General features: G+C 44.9%; 1 protein-coding gene across 5 annotated transcripts in view; it reads right to left on the bottom strand.

The window, feature by feature from the left end:
- Positions 1–4,493: 4,493 nt before the first annotated feature.
- Positions 4,494–26,360, bottom strand: part of TRIP4 (thyroid hormone receptor interactor 4) — a 100,003-nt gene continuing 78,136 nt past the window's right edge. For 4 of the 5 annotated variants that reach the window (XM_008268896.5, XM_089310541.1, XM_002718101.6 and 1 more), the window contains 2 exons: positions 14,448–14,550; positions 4,494–4,582 (listed from right to left, as the gene is read on the bottom strand). In XM_008268896.5, the coding sequence (XP_008267118.2) occupies positions 4,515–4,582; positions 14,448–14,550 (171 nt within the window). In that variant the 3' untranslated portion in view covers positions 4,494–4,514. The remainder of the gene's footprint in view (positions 4,583–14,447; positions 14,551–26,360) is intronic. The other variant, XM_008268895.5, reaches the window with a different exon arrangement.

Raw genomic sequence — 26,360 nt, 5'->3', positions numbered from 1 at the left:
GTTGCGGCCATCTAGGGAGTAAACCAGTGAATGGAAGACCTCTCTCTCTCTCTCTCTCTCTCTGCCCCTCCCTCCTTCTCTCTGAAACTCTTTGAAGTAAAATAAATAAATCTTTAAAGAGAGAGAGAGAGAGAGAGGGCCGGCGCCGCGGCTCACTAGGCTAATCCTCCACCTTGCGGCGCCGGCACACCGGGTTCTAGTCCCGGTCGGGGTGGCAGTTTCTGTCCTGGTTGCCCCTCTTCCAGGCCAGCCCTCTGCTGTGGCCAGGGAGTGCAGTGGAGGATGGCCCAAGTACTTGGGCCCTGCGCCCCATGGGAGACCAGGAGAAGCACCTGGCTCCTGCCTTCGGATCAGCGCGGTGCACCGGCTGCAGTGCGCTGGCTGCGGCAGCCATTGGAGGGTGAACCAACGGCAAAAAGGAAGACCTTTCTCCCTGTCTCTCTCTCTCACTATCCACTCTGTCAAAAAAAAAAAAAAAAAAAAAAAAGAGAGAGAGAGAGAGAGACAGACTATGGCCTGTAAAGCTTGAAATATTTGCCATCTGGCTTCCACACAAAGTTTGCCAACCCCTTGCTCCAAACAAGCACTGTCCAATAGAACTTTCTGCAGTGATGGAAATATATCAATGCTGTCTAATTCAAAAATCACTGGTCACATGTGGCTGTCTGAACAACGTGAAATATGGTTAACAGAGCCTGCACAACTGAATCCTAGGCCAGCATTGTGGCACAGTGGTAAAGCCATCCCATATGAGTCCTGGATGCTCTGCTTCTGATCCAGAGCTGATGGCCAGAGGATGGACCAAATGCTTGGACCCTTGCTACCCACAATGGGAGACCTGAAAGAAGCTCCTGGCTTCAGCATGGCCCAGCAGTTGTCGCCATCTGAGTGAACCAGTGGATGGAAGATCTCTCTTTCTCTCTCTCTGTAAATCTTTCAGATATAAATAAATCTTCGGGGGGGGGGGAGGGGGAATGGACGTGAAGGGCCAGCGCTGTGGCATACTAGGCTGAGTCGCTGCCTGAAGCCTCAGCATCCCCTATGCCAGTTCATGTCCCAGCTGCTCCTCTTCCAATCCGGTTCTCTGCTAAGGCCTGGGAAAGTGGTGGCCCCTGCACCCACGTGGGAGACCCGGAAAAAGATTCTGGCTTCAGATCGCCCCAGCTCCAGCCGTTGCAGCCATTTGGGAAGTGAACCAGCAGATGGAGGACCTTTCTCTCTGTCTCTCCCTCTCCCTGTGACTCTGCATCTTAAATAAATAAAAATATTAAAAAAAAAAAAAAACCTGAATCCTAAATTTAATTGAAATTTAAATAACCACATGTAGCTAGTGGCTATATTAGTACAGCTGTAGACTTGTCTTAAATGCCTATACTGATTTTTTCTGCTTCTCCTGCCAAGATCTCCCTTCTTTCTTGTGACAAACCTCTATGATTCTCAGTACCCTGCCCCCACTCCTCACTCCCCAAACCCTATTTTTCTGACTCTAAGCTAGGGTACCTTTACTAGGTTTTCTTCCTGAGCTTCCCATTGTCACAACTGAAATCTGATCAGTTTCCCAGGTTTCACCCCATGGATTAAGCCACATTATGTGCACACACATAAATGGACAGACATTTACACAAGTTTCTTTGTGTCAGAGGATGGCACTGTGGCTGTTCTTTCTTCTCTGCATGAGAGAAGCAGAAAAGCCCTCCACATGGTAGATCCCTTGTAGCTGCTGGAGCCTGTGATATGGATCACCCCCCTCCAAACACATTCACAGAAGCGGAGAACAGCACATGTGTACTTGGCTGTTTGAATCGCAAGGAAAAAAATTCCCTCATCATTGGACTTTCTTTCCTCCCCCAGGCCTAACAAACTGAAGTTTGCTGATTTCACTAGTTTAATAGATGCTTGCTTTTAACTGTTTTTTTTTTTTTTTTTTCCTTTCCCCAGCTGGCCAAGAGAACAGCCTCCATACTGTCTCAATCTTGGCAAGGAGTTCTACCAAAGGCATTAAAAAAAAAAAAAAAAACCACTAAATTAAATGAAATCCACATATCCACATAAATGGGCTTTAGTAGAGACAGTAGTTAAAATAACTCATAAAAGCTGTAACTTTGCAATTATTTGTAAAAGTAATCTTTGAAGTCTAAATTTTTCACATCTATATTCCCCTAGGAAAAAACTGGTTTCTGTAAACTTGCAGATTATAAAGGAAAGAGGGGACTCCTAGATTTCTTTCTCCAGGTTAGCTATAGCAAGCAAAACAAACAGAACCCTCACTCTATTCCAAATACTGGATTACAAGGCCAAGGCCTCCTAAACTCCGACAGGCTCTCCAGTTTGACAGACCCCATTCCAGGCTTACATAAATGAGAATGAGTCCTGCCTGGAAAAATAAAACTACAAAAAGCTGATTCCTATAGGTCCTATACAAACTGAGAGCAACTGAACCCAATCTTCCCTGAGAGGGCACAGATATTTCGGCTGTCACAGAAAAGCAGCACACAAATGTGAAGCTTCCCTCGGGCCAAGCTGTCCCAGAGTTACAGGGTCAGAGCAAAGTGTTTTAAGCACTGAAAGGCTATTCCTGGGCCAGTTTGCAACAGGCTGCTAAGAATTTCCAGAGGCTTTAAATGAAGCGATTCACTCCTCGACTGAAGGCCACTACCGGCCCCCCCACCCCCCAGGGTTTAACCTCCACTTCCTCCCCTATGCCTCCACAAATGAAAAAGAGACCTTACACCACGGCTAACATGTGAACCAAAGGCAGCTTGCGGTCTAACCATGGAAAGGAGAAGTCTCCAAGTTACTCTACTCCTGTGGCTCCAGCTGCATTTCTCAGATGCTGAGGTGGGTGCTTGTAAACCCGTAAAGTTCTTGTAAACTTTCTTATCACAGCACACAGAATGGTTGCATAACCTGATCTGTGCAGCTCCAGGCATTTTTCTTTAGGCGTGTACACACAATCTATCCAGGTGGAAAAATCAATCCAGACTCCTCTGTGCTCAGGCTGTTGTTCAGTTTCATTTTGGTATTAAGAGAGCCACAGAATTCAAGGTAGCACTGCTCGGTAAACTAGTAACTGCACAGTGAACACTGTGTGCCTTCCTTAACATTAGGGTCTGACTGCAAGAAGGCCAGAAAAAGACCTTTCCCCCTAACCCTGCCCCCGAACCCCAGAGAAGTGTCATTAGCTATCCTTTGCACTGTCTCCACAGAAGTTGAACAGAGAAGAGAATACTGCATGTTTGCAACACCAGAACAAGAATCTGGTGGATTTTCCCTGGGAATCCAGAGTGATCAGACCCTAGAGAACCAATGCCTACAGCTATGCAACAAGCAGGGTTCACAGTTGAGTGAACATCAATGCATAATGAGTGGAGGCATTTCAATGCAAATAAACGCTGAATATGAAGGATTAAAGAAAGGGGAAATTAATCTTTTTCATAACAGTGCACTTTTTTTCTCTCTAGCTCTCTCTTTTTTAAGTCATGCACACAACTGCTGGAGGGAATCCAACTTCCCCAGTGTGGCAGGGGTGCTTTATAAAAAGCAGAACATACACACTGAAGACCATGAATTTCCTCAGGACGCCAGCAGCTGAGATTCTGACAGCTCTTCAGGATGGCTGTGGAAACAAGGTGCTTCACTAAGGAGGGTCAGACTGACAAGTACAAAAAAAAAAATTTTTTTTAACTAATAAAAATTTCATTTCAAACCAACCTCTTGTTTTTCCCGAAGCTCCTAGCTTCCTGGGATGTGCAGTGTTTAAAAGGTCTGGCTTCAGCATTTAGGGGTATTTGGATGCATTTACAGAAGAAGGAATTTTGTTTTTCTGCTTGTTTCTAACTGCCCTATCCAAGTGATGCAATACCAACAAAATGAACAGGGCAGCAACATGCTGCCTTAGCAGGTGCCGCCGTTTTCTCCCAGTTTGCTCTTTCCATGTCCCGGCTGCTCACAATAAAGAGCACAGTGGAAGTGCTTCTTCAGGTTATCGCCTCCAAAACAAAATCTGCCACTAAGCGTTCCTTGGCTTTTCACTTTTCACTCACACTGTTTGCTTCCAGAAACACTGGACTAAAGCAGAAAACCTGCTAAAGATGTTTTTGTCCTATCACAGGTTTGTATTAAACACAGGATTCCTCAAACATCCTATATTCTACAAGATGCCCACTTTAAAAAAAAAAAAAGAAACTTAAAATTCAAGGGGTCCCTCAAAGTCCCAGAAAAGTCATTTCTGACTTCCCCCTTCTCTTCTGATATTATTCAGAGAAAAATGTCAAACACCTAGATTTTTTAAAATAAGTTTTTATAAATAATGTATTCAAAGATTTTGACCCACTGCATAAAGAATCTCATTCTTTAAGAAAAATATACAGATTTTGGCAAGGTATTAAATTTGGAGAGAGTCAAGCCTGATGTCAAGCCTTTAGATTTCCAACTGCTGCATTTCCAAAGGACCAGTGGATAGTAATTTTAGTACACAAAACTCCACTATGGTGTATGGTTCCTTTTGTCTTGGGTCAGACAGCTTTATTCTGCTTCATTAACCCCTTCTTTGCTCCTTGATGGATCTTGGAATCCAGCTTCCCTGTAAGGGAGAAAAAGAAGTCTCATTATTTATTTTTTATATTTGCAATGCAAATCATTCACGGCCTCCCAGGTCTTGTGGTTACTGTGTTCCTGTCACATCCAATTATCTTGCTTCAGGACTCAGACCCTTCCAAACTTGAGAGTTTCATTTTGTAAGAATGAAGCAGCAAGTGGGAACACTGTACAGGGATGGGAACATGGACACACACAAAGTGAGTATTTGTCCAAAACATCTAGTAAGTTAACATTTTTAAACTTGTAGATACTATAAAAGAAACATCACACTTTCCAGGGTATCTGATGCTAAGGCAAATTTTTAAAGAATACACACTAATGAAGGCATTTCACACAGTGGGAAACCCATTCCTCTGACCTGTTAACTGGCCGAGCATAATGCATGACCCTCCTTCACAGTGAGAAAAGCAGTTCAACTCACCCCGGCGCTGCCTCAGACTTAATAGGGGGAGTGACCTGAAACAATGGAGTAGAATCCACAGGAATGCTTTTCTGACAAAGGGCCCCTATCACCAGCTAAGAAGGGTAAAGGTCACAGGCTGTATGACTCTCCTAAGTGTTGAACTTAGAAAACAAGCACCCTTCCCATCCCAGGTGACCCTAATGAGAAGTCCTTTACTGATGTGGTCTCTGACCTCTGACTCCTCAGATCTAGCAGGACACAGTTTGGGTCAGTGGCCGCAGCATTAGGATGCCTCCATCTCAGGGAGAGAATTTTAACAAAGTTCCCATGTGCCTGGCCTAAGAACACAGCTTGCAGTTTGTTTCCTCTCACAAAACCCCATCTAAGTCAGTAGCAATGCTGAAATTAGAAACACAGTTCAGTTCAGCCTCAGTACTCAAAAAACAAAACAAAACAAGCAGCCTCTGCCTTCAAAGGCAGCCAGGTATACTCAAGACCGGTGACTGTGACCACTGCCCCTCATCTGCTGTCACTTTAATTTGTTGCAACAATTATGTGTCAGAGAAAGTGCACTGAACTACGACTCAGAAGACCCAAGTTCTAGTCCACCTTACTCTGGTATTAGCTAGCTCGGTATGATCTGCAGCAAATCACCCACTACTAATTCTGGACTTCAAAGTTATCACGTGCCCACTAAGATAAGGATATGTGTCCTGACCACTGCACAAGGAGATTGTGGAAAAATAAACTCAACCTAACAAGTTCCCCTGTTTTCTTAACCCCCACCCCCCACCCCAATCTCTCTAGAGCTACACCTGCTTCTAGACTAACACTGCGTTCTTTTCTGGGCTTCCTCAGAAACCACTGAGTGATACTCTGAATGCCATCCATGACAGTCACAATGTTGTTGATTTTAATTTGGGTTTTAAAGCACAGGGCATTCCCAGGGATTTGGGAGTTCTTTCATCCCCTAGACTGCCTGGCTGGAAACCTGAACCCGTGCCAGCAATCTGGCAAAGAGCCCTATTACATGGCAAGTTTGCTTTTGTATCCCTCACACTACCATAGTGACTGCCAAATGGTAGGTGCTCAATAAATGCTTCCATTAAATGAGTTAAACAAAGAAGGCAGCTACTACAAATTTCAAAACCTTTATATTATAGGGACTACTAAGTAACCAAAAACAGCAGCTGTAAAATAAATGCAAGAGTACACATTGTGACGGTGGTGGTACCCAGAAGTACAAGTAGGTATTGAGTTTCATTCAGCTTTCTAGGAAAAGCTAGGCTAGAATTTAGAATTTCATCTACTGCCTATAACATCCAGTACTCTGTATTGAATAAACTGGAAGACTCAGCTCCTAGTTTTGATCCTGAAACAACTCGGCTCTATAACCCTGAGGATGCTACCTATTCACTCTTGTCCTCAATTTTTTCAGCTCTAAAAGCAAAATGGACTGCTGTATGATATTATGCCCTAAACGTGAAATGTAAATTGGAATAATTTGTTTCTGAAGCAATATGATGAAGTGAAAAAAGCAGGAAATCTAGAGTTGGGAAGACTTAAGTACAACACAGCTTCTGCAAGCCTGTTTGCTCAACTGTAAAATGAACAGGAGAAAAAACCCCTATGAACTCAAAGAACTGGTGAGAAGATGATAGCTCACATTAAGTGCTTTCTATGTACCAGGCACTGTGCTAAGTGTTTTACATACTCTCAGTCATTTTAATCAAATAGCTAATTGAAATTACACACTTCCCTGGTATCCTCAGGAGACTGGTTCCAAGACATCCCCACCTCTCACATACTTTATGTTTAAATTAATTAATTAATTAATTTGAAAGAGAGAGAGAGAGAGAGAGAGAGAGATCTTCTATCCATTGATTCATTCCCTAAACACCCACAACAGCTGGAGCTAGGTCCAGGCTGAAACCAGGAACCTAAAAGTCAACTAGCATCTCCCATATGAGTGACAAAGACTCAACTAACTGCATCATTCCAAGATATGCATTAACAGGAAAGAGTGGAGTTAAGGAGTCAGTGCTGTCACCTAGGGTAAGCCTCTGCCAACGTCAATGGCATCTCACATGGTCACCAGCTTATGTCCCTGTTTTTTGTTTTTTTTTGTTTTTTTTTTTTTAAAGATTTATTTATTTGAAAGTCAGAGTTACAGAGAATAGTGGCAGAGGCAGAGGCAGAGAGAGATAGAGAGATCTTACATCCTCTGGTTTACTTCCCAAATGGCCACAATGACCAGAGCTGGACCGATCTGAAGCCAGGAGCTTTTTCTGGGTCTCCCACGTGTGTGCAGGGGCCCAAGCACTTGAGCCATCCTCTACTGCTTTCCCAGGCCATAGCAGAGAGCTAGATCGGAAGTGAAGCAGTCAGGACTCAAACCACTGCCCATATGGGATGCCAGCACTGCACGCAGTGGTTTTACCTACTATGCCACAGTGCTGGTACCTATGTCCCTGCTTTTCTCTCTGTCTCTCCCTCTCTCTCTCTCTCTCTCTGTCACTCTACCTCTCAAATTAAAAAAAAAAAAAAAGAGTGCAGCTAAGACTTGAATTCCAGGTACCCCAATGTGGGATGCAGGCATCCTAAGTAGCATCTTAACTGCTTGCCTTGAATACACTTTAAATCATTCCTAGGTTACTTATAATACCTAATGTAATGCAAATGCTATGTAAATAGTTAGACCATATTGCTAGAGAAAAATGACAAAAAAAAAAAAAGTATGGCACCAGGCTCCTGATTGGCTCAGCTTAGAACATTACAGCCATCTGGGGAATGAACCAGCGGATGGAAGACCTCTCTCTCTGTCTCTCCCTCTCCAACTCTGTCTTCAAATAAATAAATAAACCTTTAAAGAAAGAAAGAAAAAGCCTGTTCATGTTCAGTACAGATAATTTTCTCCCCAAACATTTTCAATACTTGGTTGGCTAAATCCATGGATATGGACCCATGGATATGAAGGGCTGACTGTAGATGTTAAAAGATTTCAAAAACTCAAAGTACTCTGAAAAAGTAAGAGTGCTTATATTGTTTTTGCTGGAGTTTGGGATTTATGCTTCTCAGTTATGGTCTCAATTTCACCTTTACCATGTGACTACAGGCAAGTATTTTGACCATATTTTAGATTCTTCATACTAAAAACAGAGACATTAATTTATTCACATTCTCAAAGTTTTACTGTATAAGAATATCCCAAGTTTTCAAAAAGTCCAGATTGACTGTGAAAGCCCTCAAGTCAGATGAGCTCAGGTTAAGATCAACCTATCAGGGCTGGCGCTGTGGAGCAGTGGGCTAAGCCTCTGCCTGTGGCGCTGGCATCCTATATGGGTGCCAGTTCGTGTTCCAACTGCTCCTTTTCCAATCCAGCTTTCTGCTTATGGCCTGGGAAAGCAGTGAAATATGGCCTATGTGTTTGGGCTCTTGCACCCATGTGGGAGACTGAGAAGCAGCTCCTGGCTCTTGGCTTCAGATCGACCTAGGTCCTGCCACTGTGATCATTTGTGGAGTGAACCAGTGGATGGAAGAAGACCTCTGTCTCTCCCTCTCTGTGTCTGTAACTCTGCCTCTCAAATAAATAAAATTTTTTTAAAAGATCAACCCATCAGAACAAAGCACTCAACAGTAGGCAAAACTAATCTCTAGCTTAGAAAAAACTGAAAAAACTAAGAAAAATGGAAAACTAAGGCAATATGAGAAGAACCAGGGTTTCTAGGACATTCCCAGGGATTCCAAAATTCTTTTTCCCCAGGCCACCTAAGAAAACCACACATGTGCCACCACATCTGTGAACTACTAACAATCAAGGACTTTTTTGCATCTCTAACATGTACCAGAGTGACTGCCAATAGTAGCAACTCGACTCAACTGTGGGCAGTGAAGAAAGGGATTGTGTCTTCTTGCAGGAAGCAGCAGAGCCACCATGGCTGTAGTCAGATTGCAAGAACTCTGAGTTCTACTTAAGCCTGGTCTTTTCTTTCTTCCTTCCTTCCTTCCTTCCTTCCTTCCTTTCCTTCCTTCCTTCCTTCCTTCCTTCCTTCCTTCCTTCCTTCCTTCCTTCCTTCCTTCCTTCCTTCCTTCCTTCCTTCCTTTTTTTCTTTTTTTCCTAAAAAAAAAAAAAAAAAAAAAGATCTATTTACCTATTTTAAGGATTTATGGCCAGCGCCGCAGCTCACTAGGCTAATCCTCCGCCTTGCGGCGCCGGCACACCAGATTCTAGTCCCGGTCCAGGCGCCGGATTCTGTCCTGGTTGCCCCTCTTCCAGGCCAGCTCTCTGCTATGGCCAGGGAGTGCAGTGGAGGATGGCCCAAGTGCTTGGGCCCTGCACCCCATGGGAGACCAGGAGAAGCACCTGGCTCCTGGCTTCGGATCAGCACGGTGCTCCGGCTGCAGTGCGCCGGCCGCGGCAGCCATTGGAGGGTGAACCAACGGCAAAGGAAGACCTTTCTCTCTGTCTCTCTCTCTCACTGTCCACTCTGCCTGTCAAAAAATAAAAAAAATAAAAATCAAATGGCTGCAATTGCCACGTCTAGGCCAGGCTGAAGTCAGAAACCTGGAACTCCATCCAGGTCTCCCAATGGGTGCAGAGACCCAAGCATCTGGGTCATCTTTTGCTGCTTTCCCAGGTGCATTAGCAGGGCATTGGATCAGAAGTACAACAGCCAGGTCTCAAATTGGTGCTCACACAGGTTGCTGATGCCAGTGTTGCAGGCAGCAGCTTAACAGCCCACTGCACCACAATGCTGGCCCTTAGCCTCATCTTTTAAGACCTGGGAGCTGTTTAAGAATCATATAATAACATAATATACTCAGTGGTAGACTGGTAATGCTTTGTTTCTCTATCTCCCCAATATTTTTACATTTAGCATCTAAAGCATTTCAGTGATAAACCATATCCTTAGTCACAGTGCTTAAAAGAAAATCAAATGCATGTGTAGCAGATGGGCAAGAAGTTGAAAGTGGAAAAAGAATTTGTCATCAATTGATAGGAATTGCATAAGGATTCTCAATGCTTTTCAAGATATAAGGCAGTATTTGCATGTGTTTATTTTTTTTTTTATTTTTTTTTTTTTTTGACAGGCAGAGTGGACAGTGAGAGAGAGAGACAGAGAGAGAGAAAGGTCTTCCTTTTGCCGTTGGTTCACCCTCCAATGGCCGCCGCTGCAGCCGGCGCACCGCGCTGATCCGATGGCAGGAGCCAGGATCCAGGTGCTTTTCCTGGTCTCCCATGGGGTGCAGGGCCCAAGCACCTGGGCCATCCTCCACTGCACTCCCTGGCCATAGCAGAGAGCTGGCCTGGAAGAGGGGCAACCGGGACAGAATCCGGCGCCCCGACCGGGACTAGAACCCGGTGTGCTGGCGCCGCAAGGTGGAGGATTAGCCTATTGAGCCACGGCGCCGGCCTTTGCATGTGTTTATAAAGCATGTAGTTAAATTAAAAAAAAAAAAAAAGTACTCCCCCCCCCCCCGCCCCCGCATTGTGGCTTAGCAGGTTAAGCCACCACCAGTGATGTTGGTGTCCCATAAGGGTGTTGGTTCGAGTCCTGGCTGCTCCACTTCTGATCTCTGCTGATGTAGGTGGGAAAGCAGTGGAGGATGGACCAAGTGTTTGGGCCCCTGCAGCCACGTGGGATACCTGGACGAAGCTTCTGGCTTCAGCCTGGCCTAGCCTTAACTGTTGTAGCCATCTGGGGAGTGAACCAATGAATGGAAGATACCTGTGTGTGTGTCCCTCTGATGCTCTGCCTTTCAAATAAATAAATCTTTTAAAAGACCTTATGGAGAAAAAAATAAAGGCTATATACATATATATTTTTTGTTGTTGTTGTTGCTTAAGATTTATCTATTTACTTGAAAGTCAGAGTTACACAGATAAAGAAGGAGAGGCGGAGAGAGAGAGAGAGAGAGGTCCTCCATCTGCTGGCCCACTCCCCAAATAGCTGCAATGGCCGGAGCCGCACCGACCCGAAGCCAGGAGCCAGGAGCCTCCTCTGGGTCTCCCATGTGGGTGCAGGAGCCCAAGGACTTAGCCCAGGCCATGGCAGAGAGCTGGATCAGAAGTGGAGCGGCCAGAACTCGAACCAGCTTGAACCGCTACACCACAGCGCCGGCCCTGGCTATATATATATATTAAAGGTGGGTCTCTGAGTAGAGAAAGTATTAAAGTAATATATTTCAGAGAAATATCTAAACTCTGTTTATACACAATATTTTCTCACAGGCGCTTAAGTAGCAGATGAAAACCAAGACAAAGGCAGAAGCTAAGAAGAGAGAACTGCACTAAAGATCAAGTAACAGTCACTCTCTGAGAGAAGATGGACCACCTTTTCCTCCTGCCACAAGTGTTGCTGTCAATGTTTACAGTAAGGTAAGAAAGCAGTGGAGAAGGAAGGGGACAAATGACACATCCTAACAGCGAGAGAGAAAAAGGGAAATTTCAACTCTAAAGAGTAGAAAAGAAGAAAAAAGAATTTCCAGAACCACCTGTCCATCAGCCAGAGTACAGTCTGGAGAATCTGATGAGCGTAAGTGTAAGGCAACTTTGTTCCGATTTTCTGATTTGTAGAAATCTCAGATACATATGTGTTATCATCATATGTCTGAATTTTGCAGTGAATATACATTAATATATGTTCAAGCACTTCATTTTTGTGATGGAAAGCACTGCTATAGTATAGTCAGGTGACCAATAGCATTTGTACTGGGGCCAGTATTGTGGCGTCACGGGTTAAGCTGCCACCTGTGACATCGTCATCCCATATGAGTGCAGGTTCGAGTCCTGGCTGCTCTGCTTCTTTTCCAGCTCCCTGCCTGGGAAAGCAGCAGAACTTGGGCCCCTACTATCCACGTGGGAGACCCAGATGGCGTTCCAGCCTCCTATCTTTGGCCTGGCCCAGCTGGACATTGTGGTCATTTAGGGAGTGAACCAGTATACCATCGATCTCTCTCTAACTCTTTCAGATAAATAACTAGATCTTTAAAAAATTTTAAACAAGGTATCAGTATCACCTGAGAGAAAGGCCTAGGAATCTTTGTTCTAATAGCTTCCTAGATGGCTTTTATTCTCTTGATGGTTTGAGAAGTTTTTCTTCAGAAAGTAGACTTATAAAATCGCTGGTTGGTCCTCAGGTGAAGTAGAGATGTGTACAAGTGAAGACAATGCATGTCCTAGCATTACTCAGTTCACACAAAGGAAAAGCAGTGACATGGAGCACAAATGCTAAGTGACATGAGCAAATGGGAACATTGTTGATGCTGTTTTTCAAAGGTTAGGCAGCAAGGATACCCTTATCTCTCTATATTTTTTGAGATTACTCTGAAATAGAAGCTGCTTCTGTAGGATAAACTGAGGAAGAGATGTTGGGAGCTGGAAGAAAAGTTGGAAGAAAGAAGAATGAACCCAACAAAACATTCCCGGAGAAGTGAATATACTTTAACCACAAACCTGCGAGTAAAGGTTAAAGAAAAAGAAAAGAAAACATTAAGAGGTTTCAAAAAGAAGATGAAAGGCGCCAGTGCTGTAGCGTAGAAAGTAAAACCTTCACCTGCAGTGCTGGCATCCCACATGGGCACCAGTTCGAGTCCCGGCTGCTCCACTTCCCATCCAGCTCTCTGCTATGGCCTGAGAAAGCAGTAGAAGATGGCCCAAGGGGCCGGTGCCTTAAATCACTTGGTTAATCCTCCGCCTGCAGCCCCAGCATCCCATATGGGCGCCGGGTTCTAGTCCCAGTTGCTCCTCTTCCAGTCCAGCTCTCTGCTGTGGCCTGGGAAGACAGTGGAGGATGGCCCAAGTGCTTGGGCCCTGCACCCGCATGGGAGACCAGGAGGAAGCACCTGGCTCCTGGCTTCATATCGGCGCAGTGCCAGCTGTAGCAGCCATTTGGGGAGTGAACCAACGGAAGGAAGACTTTTCTCTCTATCTCTCTCTCTAACTCTGTCAAATAAAAAAAAAAAAAAAGAAGAAGAAGAAGAAGAAGAAGATGGCCCAAGTCCTTGGGCCCCTGCACCTGTGTGGGAGAGCTGGAAGAAGCTCCTGGCTCCTGACTTCAGATTGGCATAACTCCGGCCATTGCAGCCAATTGGGGAGTAAACCAGCGGATGGAAGACCTCTCTCTCTCTCTCTCTCTCTGCCTCTCCTTCTCTCTGTGTAACTCTGACTTTCAAATAAATAAATAAACCTTAAAGAAAATCACCTTTAAAGAAAAAAAAGAGGATGACAAGCAAGAAGGCTAAGGCAGCACTCCAGGAACAAATAATCAAGGGAAATGTGGGAAGTAGTGCCTCCAAAACAGAAAATAAACATTTAAATGTGAAATGTTATTCTTGGGTTGAATACTGAAGAACAAGGGAGAGATGACAATTTTACCACTGGTACTAGCTGACTCCTTCCTTTAATGAGTGGTATCGTGGACCAGAATATGCTCTTTTGGCTAACAAATAGCATTTTAATGTAATGGGGTCCTAAATTGAAGTTTGGAGTGATTCACTAGCATGCTAGTAATTGTGGACCAGGGTACACCTCAGAAAGGCTATAACTGTGTTAATAACCCTACATTAAAGTTAGTGATATGGGGCCAGCATAGTGGGTTAAGTTACCACCTGTGACACCAGCATCCCATAGGAGTACCAGTTCAAGTCTCAGCTATTCCACTTCTGATCCAGTTCCCTGCTGATGTGTTTGGGAAAGCAGCAGAAGATGGCCCAGGTACCTGGGCACCTGCAATCCACATGGGAGGTCTGAAAGGCGTTCCAGGCTCCTGGCTTTGGCCTAGCCTTGACCCAGCCATTGTAGCCATTTAGGGGAGTGAACTAGAAGATGGAAAATCAGAAAGTGATCTCTTTGTCTCTTGCCCTCTCTCTAACTCTGCCTTTCAAATAAATAAAATAAATCATTTAAAAAAAGTTATTGATAAATAACAATCTTTAATAATCATTTATAATTATTTACAATTTATATAAATTATTTTAATTAAAGATAATTTCCAACATTAGGATGCCATAGAATAAAGTAAAAACAGCATATTTTTATCTTAAAGATTTACCTATTTATTTTAAAGACAGAGTTACAAAGAGGGAAAGACAGAGAGAAAGAGAGAGAGAGAGAGAATGTTTCACCTCTTGGTTTACTCCCCAACTAGCTGAGACAGCCAGCCAAGGCTGCGGCCAGGCCAAAGCTAGGTGCCTGGAACTCTGACTTGGTCTCTCACATGGGTAGCAGAGGCCCAAGTACTTGGGCCATCTTCTGTTGCTTTCCCAGGTGTATTAGTGGGGAACAGAAGTGGAGCAGCAGGCACTTGAACAGGCAACTCTATGTCACAGGCAGTAGCTTAACCTGATGTGTTATAATGCTGGCTCCAAGTAGATTTTTTAGAAGTTAGACAAATGAGATATAAGACAAAAAGAAAAAATTAGATCATCAAAGATCATGACTTACAGATTTTTGGATTTCCTTTAATAGGAAACTTCACAATCATTTCCTGGGGATTTTTGCAGATGAAAACAAATGGAGAATCAGATTCTTGACTGATATCTGGAAACTGCGAAAAATAGAAATAAAAAGTTCAAGCTGGTTTGGACAAATTTTGAATTTCAGAGAGATCAAAGGATGTCCCAGGTTTTACCTGAACCTTCTGATAACAGTACTCTCCATTCCACAGGAACAGAGGATTATGCTCCACAACATGAACAAAGCTCCACTTTTTGCACAGTATTTAGTCTACTGCCTGCCATCTCTGATTTCTCTAGGGGAAACAACTTCATTAAAAAGGGATCCCTAACATCTTCTGGAAGAATCAGAAATGACCAATCTTTCACCAAAAGTCTCCTTAGGAACACCAGCCAGCCCACAGGTTCAGTTCACGCGCAGCACTGGGAGATTTAAGAAAGATAGAGCATTTGTGGAAGTCCTGCCAGAAACAGCACACAGAGCCCTTCTCACACTGAAGGGAAGGAAGATGATTCATTGTGAAAGGTATGAACACGCAAAAGCTGTTTTGCTGAATGCATTCCAGGCCTACTCAGGGTGAAAAGGTAACTAACTAAATAACTGGTAGAGCAATTCTCAAAATGATTTAGAAGTCTCCTTTGGGTCTCTTATCACAACACAAATCTGCATGAATGCTGAAGACTTTCATTTCTTCTGTAAAAACAGACACACAACCTGAAGGAAAACTAAACTGGCTACATAATCACAACAGAAGGACCAACCTGAGGTTGGCAGAAAGCGCTCTCCAGCAACCCCTCACTGAGGTGGGGTTTCCTCAGTTCTTAGCCTGGGATGTCTTGTGCTCAAACTTCACTACCAGGGAAGCCTTTCTCCAAATGACTACTGTCAAAAGTATGGAATTATCTTCCATTTTTATTCATCTGCTCAGATATGTCTTCCCAAGATCTAAAGTGCTAAAGCAGAGATGGAGGTTTCAGTTGGAGAAGGCAAGGGAGAAGGAAAAGAAGAAATAAAGAAAATTTCTCAGTAGCTAGTAGAAGCACAAACAGTTAAACTTCTTTACTAGCCACTTTGTCCTAGGTGATAAGTGATGCTGTCAGGAAAACAGAGGGGTTCTTAGCAGCTTTGTTCCTACCCACATATCACGGCTTTCAGTGTGGGATAGGTGTGGCATGTACTTTGATAAAATAAAAAAACTTAATATCAAGTATTAGCCACAGTCATATCTGAAGGCAAGGTCAAAATGCTCACAGTTGACAACAAAGAACAAATATGGGAGATAAACTCTTCTATAATCATGGGGATCTATGGAATTCAGAAAAGCAGGGCTGTTACTTCTGAGTATTAGAAGGAACTAATAAGCCCCCCGACAAGGCCCATGCTGAAGGGCTTTGACATGAATAAGACCAGAGGCTCCCACCAAGATCTTTAAACCTAATTCTAAACAGGCCAAAGAGGCAGCAATCAGAGCTGCCATTTCTTGAATTTTCCTGCTTTTGTTTCTCTATGGCTTATAGAGTATCAAGACAAAGAACAATATTGCCAGGACTTCACAGCTCTGCTTTTCCAAAATTACAAGCCATTTCAGCCATTCTCTCCTCTTTCTTCCAGATCAATAATTCTTTCCTCTCTACTGGATCGATCCCATTAACACACAAACATTCTGTAATGTGTGCCATAAAACTACAACTCCTCTCCAGATCCCACATCCACTCCCAGCTACTACCCCATTTTTAGGTCCTCTTTACAACAAAATTCATTGGAAGATTATCTGTACTCCTCCTTTCAAGTCCTCTGTTTTTCTCTTAAATTCACAGACAGGCTTTCACTCCTATCACTTCACCAAAATTATTCTTATAAAGGTCACTGCTGAACTTGCATGTTGAAAGACAGAGAGCTCTTCCATCCACGGGTTCACTATCCAAATACCCACGACAGCTGGGGCTGTGCTAGGCCAAATCCAGGAGCCAGGAACTCAGTCTGAGTACCTTACTTAAAATCAAAGCATCAGGCCGGCGCCGCGGCTCAATAGGCTAATCCTCCGCCTAGCGGCGCCGGCACACCGGGTTCTAGTCCCGGTCGGGGCGCCGGATTCTGTCCCGGTTGCCCCTCTTCCAGGCCAGCCCTCTGCTGTGGCCAGGGAGTGCAGTGGAGGATGACCCAGGTGCTTGGGCCCTGCACCCCATGGGAGACCAGGAGAAGCACCTGGCTCCTGGCTCCTGCCATCGGATCAGCGCGGTGCGCCGGCCGCAGCGCGCCGGCCGCGGCGGCCATTGGAGGATGAACCAACGGCAAAAGGAAGACCTTTCTCTCTGTCTCTCTCTCTCACTGTCCACTCTGCCTGTCAAAAAAAAAAAAAAAAAAAAAAAAAATCAAAGCATCAATCGCCCCACAAACCTGGCACTGTTGGCTTTTTGTATTAAACCAGTACCTGAAGTTTTAGGTGTTTGTCAATTAAAAATTTTTTCTTATTTGTTCATTTTCCATTTACTTGAAAGGCAAAGAGACAGACCAAGAGAAATAGAGAGGTATTCCATCTCCTGGTTTACTCCCTCCAGCTGAATCCTCCATGTGGGTGAAACAGACCCAAGTACTTGGGTCATCATCCACTGCCTTCCTAGGTACACTGTCAGGAAGCTGGAACAGAAGTAGATTAGCTGGGACTCAAATCAGCACTCCCATACAGAATGCAGATGTCCCAAGTGGCAGCTTAGCCCACTGCACCACAACACCTGCCTCTACAACTTATAGCCTTTTGCCTCAGATCAAAGATCCCTTTCTTATAAGCTCTTCACTGGTCAGCGTGTAATGTGGTCCTTAGTGTCCAGGCCTCAGTCACCAGGATTCTGCTTTTTTGGTGGTATTGAGGCTCTGCCAAGTAGACTTGGCTTTAATGAATTTGATGATGAAAGATAATCCATTTTCCCAGTACATAAGCCTTACTTTAGTCCTTGTAGTCTGCTTTGCTATTCACCTCTGTTTCTTGTAAGCCCCTTGAAGTTCAGTGGTAGTGCTGGGAAAAAGAACATTCACATGGCCTTGGATTTCAGAGCCAGTCAGGCAAGTTGATTTTAATGTTTATCTTTATGTGAGGCATGATGAATCCAAACAACCTATTATCAAATTTCATTTGTCCACCATTTTTCTACTTTCCCCCACTACTTAACACTTGCATACTCTGTAATTATATGTTAGAATGGTTTTTCTTAAATGTAAAGCTATAGTAGCTGCTTGCCAAGATAAAAAGTTTTAATTTAGCATGAGGAATAAAACATTTGGAGTGAGGGGCTGGCACTGCGGCACAGTAAGTTAAGCTACTGCCTGTGATGCTGACATCCCATATGAGTGCCAGTTCAAGTCCCAGCTGCTCTACTTCTAATCCAGTTCTCTGCTAATGTGTTGGAGAAAACAGCAGAAAATGGCCTGAGTATTTGGGCTCCTGCCGCTCATGTTGGAGAACCAGATAGGGTTCCTAGTCCCTAACTTTGTCCTGGTCTGGCTCTAGCTGTTGCCAGTACTTGGGGAGTGAACCAAAAGACTTAAGACCTCTCTATCACCCTCTGTTTTTCAAATAAATAAATCTTTATTTTTTTCCCTTTTATTTTTTTAAATTTTTTGACAGGCAGAGTGGACAGTGAGAGAGAGACAGACAGAGAGAAAGGTCTTCCTTTGCCATTGGTTCACGCCCCAATGGCCGCTGCAGCCGGGGCACCGCGCTGATCCAAAGCCAGGAGCCAGGTGCTTTTCCTGGTCTCCCATGGGTGCAGGGCCCAAGGACTTGGGCCATCCTCCACTGCACTCCTGGGCCACAGCAGAGAGCTGGACTGGAAGAGGGGCAACTGGGACAGAATCCGGCACCCTGACTGGGACTAGAACCCGGTGTGCCAGCACCACAGGCGGAGGATTAGCCTGTTGAGCCACAGCGCCGGCCTAAATAAATCTTTAAAAAAAATTATAGGGGCCGGCGCTGTGGGATAGTGGGTAAAGCCACCACATGCAGTGCCGGCATCCTATATGGACACTGGTTCGAGTTCTGGCTGCTTCACTTCTGATCCAGCTCTCTGGTATGGCCTTGGAAAGCAGTAGAGGATAGCTCAAGTGCTTGGGCTCCTGCACCCACATGGGAGACCCAGAAGAAGCTCCTGGCATTGGATCAGTCCAGCTCTGGCCATTGCGGCCAGTTCGGGAGTAAACCAGCAGATGGAAGACCCCCCTCTCTCTCTCTCTGTCTCTCCTCTGTCTGTGTAACTCTGACTTTCAAGTAAAATAAATAAATCTTTAAAAATATATATACATTGGCCGGTGCTGCGGCTCAATAGGCTAATCCTCTGCCTGTGGCACCGGCACACCAGATTCTAGTCCCAGTCGGAGCACCGGATTTTGTACCGGTTGCTCCTCTTCCAGTCCAGCTCTCTGCTGTGGTCCAGGAGTACAGTGGAGGATGGCCCAAGTCCTTGGGCCCTGCACCCGCATGGGAGACCAGGAGAAGCACCTGGCTCCTGGCTTCGGATCAGCGCAGTATGCCGGCCGCAGTGGCCATTGGGGGGTGAACCAACGGAAAAGGAAGACCTTTCCGTCTCTCTCTCTCACTAACTCTGCCTGTCATATATATATATATGGCCACCACTGTGGTGCACCGGGTTAATGCCCTGGCCTGAAGCACCGGCATCCCATATAGCTGCCGGTTCTAGTCCTGGCTGCTCCACTTCTGATCTAGCTCTCTGCTATGGCCTGGGAAAGCAGTAGAAGATGGCCCAAGTCCTTGGGCCCCTGCACCCCTGTGGGAGATCCAGAAGAAGCTCCTGGCTCCTGGCTTTGGATCGGCACAGCCCGGCCGTTGCAACCATCTGGGGAATGAACCATCAGACGGAAGACCTCTTTCTCTCTCTCTCTCTCTGCCTCTCTCTCTGTGTAACTCTGACTTTCAGATAAATAAATAAATCTTTTTTTAAAAAATAAAAAATCTAGGGCTGGTGCTGTGGCACAACTGGTTAAAGCTCTGGACTGAAGTACCAGCATTGCACATGGGCACTGGTTCTAGTCCTGGCTGCTCCTCTTCCAACCCAGCTCCCTGCTATGGCCTGGGAAAGCAGTAGAAGATGGCCCAAGTGCTTGGGCCCCTGCACCCACGTGGGAGACTCAGAAGAAGCTCCATGCTCCTGGCTTTGGATCAGTGTAGCTCCGGCCGTTGTGGCCATCTGGGGAGTGAAGCAGTAGATGGAAGACCTCTCTGTCTCTACCTCTCTCTGTAATTCTTTCAAATAAATAAAATAAATCCTTAAAAGAAATTATAAATTGCAGCTGACCTAGCAAAGCAGTATTTCATGAGGGGCCAGTGTTGTGGTGCAGTGAGTTAAGTACCTGCCTGCAGTACCAGCATCCCATATGGGTGCTGGTTCTAGTCCCGCTGCTCCATTTCCAATCCAGCTCCCTACTGATGCACCTGGGAAAGCAGTGGAAGATGACCCAAATGCTTGGGCCCCTGCACCCACAAGGAAGACCTGGATGGAGTTCTAGGCTCCCAGTTTCGGTCTGGCCTAGGTCTGACTATTGTGGCCATCTGGGGAGTAAACCAGCAGATAGAAGATGTCTCTCTCTCTCTCCCTGTCTCTGTCTTTCAAATACATAAATAAAACTTTTTTTTAAAAGAAAGAATATATCATGAGAATAGAGATGAAGAATACGGATAAATTCTATATATCACATCCAATTTAGGGATTAAGGGTCACTGGATAATACAAAAACAGGGAAGGTAGGTTTTAAAATCAAGCAAGTGTTGGGGCTGGTGCTATGGTGTAGCATGTAAAGCCGCCACCTGCAGTGCTGGCATCCGGTTCAAGTCCCGGCTGCTCTACTTTGGATCCAGCTATCTGCTATGGCCTGGGAAAGCAGTAGAAGATGGCCCAAGTCCTTGGGCTCCTGCACTCACGTGGGAGACCCGGAAGAAGCTCCTGGCTTCGGATCAGCACAGCTCCAGCCGTTGCGGCCAATTGGGTAGTGAACCAGTGGATAGAAGACCTCTCTCTCTCTCTCTCTGACTCTCCTTCTCTCTCTGTGTAACTCTTTCAAGTAAAATAAATAAATTTTTTAAAAATCAAGCAAGCATCTAAACTTGGTAAAAGTCTCCTTAGGCTCCTGCCAAAATGCTCCTATCACCTGGCTTCCAGGTGAGGAGTGGGAAAGGTTAGCCTGTTCATCTTTCATGCTTTGTAAGTTTCATAGCCATTTAATATAATAGGTAACTAACTACCAAACAGCCATTCTCTTTTCCTCTGCAGAGAGCAACTGCTCACTGGTCATTTAGAAAACATTTTTTTTTTGCCACTTTTATACAAAAAAATAAAGTTTGGTAGTTTTTGGCAACCACTATTGATTCAGAGCCAAATGGGAATTTTCAACATCTCTGCAAGTCTCCACTTAGTTCTTAATGATCTTAGCAATAAAATAATCAATAACTCCTAAAGTATGTCACTCTTCACAACAAATCCCCAGATGACCAATGAATCTTATACCTGTCTCCAGAGGACTAATAGCTAAGGCAAACAGTTAAGAAGGAACTCATTGATAAAGAAAATATATTTGCAATAGATTTTCTTGGTTTGAACTTTAGAGAACTAGATAGGACATGAAATCAGGCTCTGAAATCTAGTTAGCTGAAAACTGACTCCAAGAAAATTGAGGTGATAATACTCAGAAACAGAGAAGGAAATGGGTCTGATAAAAAAAAATTAAAAAGCCACAAGCATAAGAGATCCCAAAAAGCCCATCCTGAAAGTTATTGTATTCTCTGATACATAGTTCTCATTTACTCTTCCTTCAAAGCAAGTCAAGGTTTTCACAGAATAACTAGCACATAAGGTCCCACTGTACCAAAAGAAAAGTTTTCTCACAGCAGGGTACCATACTGATCCTGATACTTTGACCAGATGACTGCTGTACAAATTTGACTGAAGTTGAATAAAGTTCATGCAGGAAGCCCAAAGTGAAATAGCTGAACTCACCTGTACCCCTGAACTTTTACTCAATTCAAGTTGCGAGCCCTGTATCAAAGACAGGGGCTTCCAGCTCAATGCTACACAGACAATCCATATACATACCAAGTGAAAATAAGGGAGAAGACATAAACAAGCGCATGGGTCTTCCAGCCATTTGTGGAAGACAGTCTGACTGACACTACACAGCACTGATCTTGTCCCATCCTACAGCTAATATTCCCCATTTCTCTTCAGAGTCAATATAACAGAAAACAAAATGTTCCCTAAATTAAAATACATACATACACCCTCTCACACAGTAACTCTTTTTTTTTTTTTGGACAGGCAGAGTGGACAGTGAGAGAGAAGAGACAGAGAGAGAGGTCTTGCTTTGCCGTTGGTTCACCCTCCAATGGCCACCGTGCTGCGGCTGGCACATCGCGCTGATCTGAAGCCAGGAGCCAGGTGCTTCTCCCGGTCTCCCATGCGGGTGCAGGGCCCAAGCACTTGGGCCATCCTCCACTGCACTCCCGGGCCATAGCAGAGAGCTGGCCTGGAAAAGGGGCAACCGGGACAGAATCCGGGGCCCCGACTGGGACTAGAACCTGGTGTGCCAGCGCAGCAAGGTGGAGGATTAGCCTATTGAGCCGTGGTGCCGGCCCACAGTAACTCTTTAAACCATTTTTAAATGGGTACTTAATACTCAGATTACAAACAATTCTTAAGACAATGTTATAACCAAGAAATTCTAGTAAATGTCCTCTCCTTCATGAGAATTCTGAAAATACATTGTCTCTCTCACTAAAGTGAGCAATAAGTTGAAAGAATTGCCTAGGGTCAGGCTACTTGTTAGTGACACACAATTTCCCTCTTTTTTGGGTCTCAAATAATTGCCCTCATGATCCCTCAGGAACATTCTGAGATCTGTGAACTGGCAGATTTTCACAGCAAAGAAGACAAAGTTGTAATATATTTTAAAAGAGAATTCAGGGATTTTGCATTTTCAAGGCCAATGTCTGGTTTGAATATGACTATGACTTTTTTCATTTTCTAATTTCCTACCTATCATACTCATAGACAACTCATTGGTGATAAAAGCCAATGATTTCCACACATGAATTGATATTTGCAATCTTCCCGAAGATCTATGTTGCTTGGATATTCTTATAGAAGAAACAAGTAATATTCTCTTCCCTACTGGAAAACTGCAATTCTATTGCTGATGTCAATTACTGGATATAGGCACCCAGCTGAACTGCTTCAGCATAATTCCTTGAAGATAGGGTATGGGATGTTACAAAAGCTGTAAGATCAAACAGACTGAAGGGTCAGTAAGCTGGCAGGAGAGGAACAGACTCAGTTAGAAGAAATAGAATAATCAATGACCTCAGAGATTTCAGACAAATCAGATTTTCTATTGAAGGCAGGGATATAAATAGCGCAAATACAACACAGACACTTAGAAGCAAAAACCACCAACTCAACTTTTTGTTTGAAAACTTGTTAGGTCTAGAGGAGTGTTCACAACCACAGCTGCTAATGGTTATGGATTTGGCAATCAAAATGTCTTTGTTGAAAAAAAAAAGTTTTAACTGCCTTACTATTGAGGTTACAAACCACAGCCTTGATGCATTGCTGCAGTCAACACCCTCCCTGCTGTTTTTGAGAGCTTACATCTGCTGCTGGCAGATAAAATGCTGGCAAATGGCACGGGCTCCTTCCAGGGGAACCCAGGAGAAGCTTTAACGAGATAGCTCTCATCTACCTTCCTCTTCTGAGCTGAGCCCACAGCCTTTTCTGTATTACTCCTACTCTGCTGTGGTTCATCTCCTGCCATTACTCAAGAGGGCTGAGGGTCCAGGGGGATTTTTTTTTCTGGCACAGATTAGCCATACTGGCCACACTAGTCTTTAAAAGACAAGACGACAACAAGCACATATTTTTTAAAAAGCTACTTACAGTGTAGTACACTTGATTTTAAAACAACTGGGGTGGATGCTTGGCACAGTGGTTAAGACTTTGTTTGGGATGCCTGCATCCCATATCTGAATGTCTGGATTTCAGTTCTGGCTCTGCTCCCAATTCCAGCTTCCTGCTAATGCACAACCCTGGGAGGCAGCAGGTGATGGCTCAAGTACTAGGATCCCTGTCAGCCACATGGGAGACCCAGATTTAGTTTCAGCTTCTGGCTTTGGCCTGGCCCAACCCCAGCCATTCTGAGTATTTGGGGGAATAAATCAGTGGATGGGAGACCTTTCTGTGTCTTTCTCTGACTTTCAATAAAAAAAAAAAAAAAAAGACCTTTGACTTTTTTTTTTTTTTTTTTTTGGACAGGTAGATTTATAGACAGAGAGACAGAGAGAGAGAAAGAGAGAAAGATCTTCCTTCCACTGGTTCACTTCCCAAATGGCCGCTATGGGTGGCGCTGTGCCGACCCGAAGCCACGAGCCAGGTGTTTCTTCCTGGTCTCCCATGCGGGTGCAGGGGCCCAAGCACTTGGGCCATCCTCCACTGCCTTCCCGGGCCACAGCAGAGAGCTGGACTGGAAGAGGAGCAACCGGGACTAGAACTCGGCGCCCACATGGGATGCCGGCACTGTAGGCAGAGGATTAACCAAGTGAGCCATGCTGCCAGCACCCCCCCCCTTTTTTTTTTTCATTTTTTAAAGAGAATTAAATGATCACATAAAGGCTCAAATATTGAGGATGCAGTGTCTTTTATCAAAGAAAGGTCAAGAGTGAGTGTTTGGCCTAGTGGTTAAGATATTGCAAAGGAGGCCAGAATTGCATTGTAGTGGGTTAAGCCTCATAAAGTGCCAATTCAAGTCCTAGCTGTATTACTTCCAGTCCAGGGTCACACTAATGTACCTGGGAAAACAGCAGCAGGTGGTCCAAGTACTTGGACCCTTCTCAATCATGTGGGAGACTAGGTGGAGTTCCTGGCTCCTGGTTTTAGCCTGGCCCAGATCTGGCTGTTACAGCCATTTGGGGAGTGAACCAGCAGAAACAAGGTCTCTCCCTTCTCCCTCCCACCCCCTGGCCTTTCAAATAAGTAAATCTTAAAAAAAAAAAAAAAAAAAAAAAAGGGGTGTGTGTGTGAGCAGTTAACACTGTAGCGCAGCAAGTTAGGCCACTGCTGGCAATGTAGGCATCCCATATGAGCACCAGTTCAAGTCCCAGCTGCTCTGCTGCTGATCCAGCTCCCTGCTAATGCACCTGAGAAAGCAGTGGAATATGGCCCAACTACTTGGGCCCTTACCACTGATGTGGGAGACCCCGATGGAGTTCCAGGCTTCTGGTTTTGGCCTGGCCCAGCACTGGCTGTTGAGGCCATTTGGAAAGTAAACCAGAAATGGAAGCTCTCTCTGTCTCTTCCCCTTTCTCTGTAACTCTGCTTTTCAAATAAATAAATAAATCTTAAAAAAGAAAGAAAAAAAAAGATACCACATGCAAAGCACACATCTCATATCAGGGAGTCTGTGCTCAAGTCCTGACTCTACTCTTGATCCCAGCTTTCTGCTAATGTGCACCCTGGAAAGCAGCAGGTGACAGTTAAAGCAGTTGGGTTTCTGCCACCCATACTGAAAACTCAAATTCCAGCCTATCCAGCCCCTGCTGCTGAAGGCAGTGGATGGGAGATCTCTTTCTGTTTTTCAAATAAATGTAATTAATTAATTAATGTTAAAAGAAAAGCCAAGGCTGTCAGGTCAAAAGTAAACTACTGAGTTTCTATGGGTAAAGAAAAAGAAATAGAGGGGCCAGTGCTGTGGCGTAGAGGGTTAAAGGCCTGGCCTAAAGCACCGTCATCCCATCTGGGCGCTGGTTCTAGTCCTGGCTGCTCCTCTTCCCATCCAGCTCTCTGCTATGGCCTGGAATAGCAGAAGATGGCCCAAGTCCTTCGGCCCCTGCACCCCCATGGGAGACCTGGAGGAAGCTCCCAGCTCCTGGCTCTGGATCGGCACAGCTCCGGCTGTTACGGCCATCTGGGGAGTGAACCAGCGAATGGAAGACTTTCTCTGTCTCTACCTCTCTCTGTAACTCTTTCAAATAAATAAAATAAATCTTAAAAAAAAAAAGAAAAGAAAAAGGAATAGAATAAAGTAAAACATGACCCAAGTCACAAAGGAAGTTAGGTTCAATTGAAATAAAAAGTCTGGATCCAGGGTCAGCATTGTGGCATAGCAGGTAAAGCCGCAGTATCTGTCACCGGCATCCCATATGGGTGCCAGTTAGAGACCTGGCTGTTCCACTCCCTATCCAGCTCCCTGTTAATGGCCTGGGAAAGCACTGGAGGATGGCCCAAGTGCTTAGGTCCCTGCTACCCACATGTGAGACCTGAAAGAAGCTCCTGGCTTCTATCTGGCCCAACCCCAGCTGGTATAGCCATCTAGAGAGTGAACCAGCAGATGGAAGATCTGTCTTTGCCTCTCTCTCTCTCTGTAACTCTGCCTTCAAATAATTACTTAAAGAAAAAAAAAAAAAAAAAGCCGGCGCCGCGGCTCACTAGGCTAATCCTCCGCCTTGCGGCGCTGGCACACAGGGTTCTAGTCCCGGTCGGGGCACCGGATTCTGTCCCGGTTGCCCCTCTTCCAGGCCAGCTCTCTGCTGTGGCCAGGGAGTGCAGTGGAGGATGGCCCACGTGCTTGGGCCCTGCACCCGCATGGGAGACCAGGAGAAGCACCTGGCTCCTGGCTTCGGATCAGCGCGGTGCGCCAGCCGCGGCGGCCATGGGAGGGTGAACCAACGGCAAAGGAAGACCTTTCTCTCTGTCTCTCTCTCTCACTGTCCACTCTGCCTGTCAAAAAAATAAAAAAATAAAATAAATTAAAAAAAAAAAAGAGAAAAGAAAAAAAAAAAGACTGGAACCACACAAGTTTTCAAAGAAAACGTGAATCAGCCAGGCAGTAAAGAAATATGTGTAAAAATGC

This window comes from Oryctolagus cuniculus, chromosome 12 (genome assembly GCF_051225735.1).
Source record: "Oryctolagus cuniculus isolate XC-2025 breed Fujian yellow rabbit chromosome 12, ASM5122573v1, whole genome shotgun sequence".
Lineage (NCBI taxonomy): Eukaryota > Metazoa > Chordata > Mammalia > Lagomorpha > Leporidae > Oryctolagus > Oryctolagus cuniculus.
Note: the sequence above shows the minus strand (reverse complement) of the source record. Positions and strands in the feature narration are given on the sequence as shown.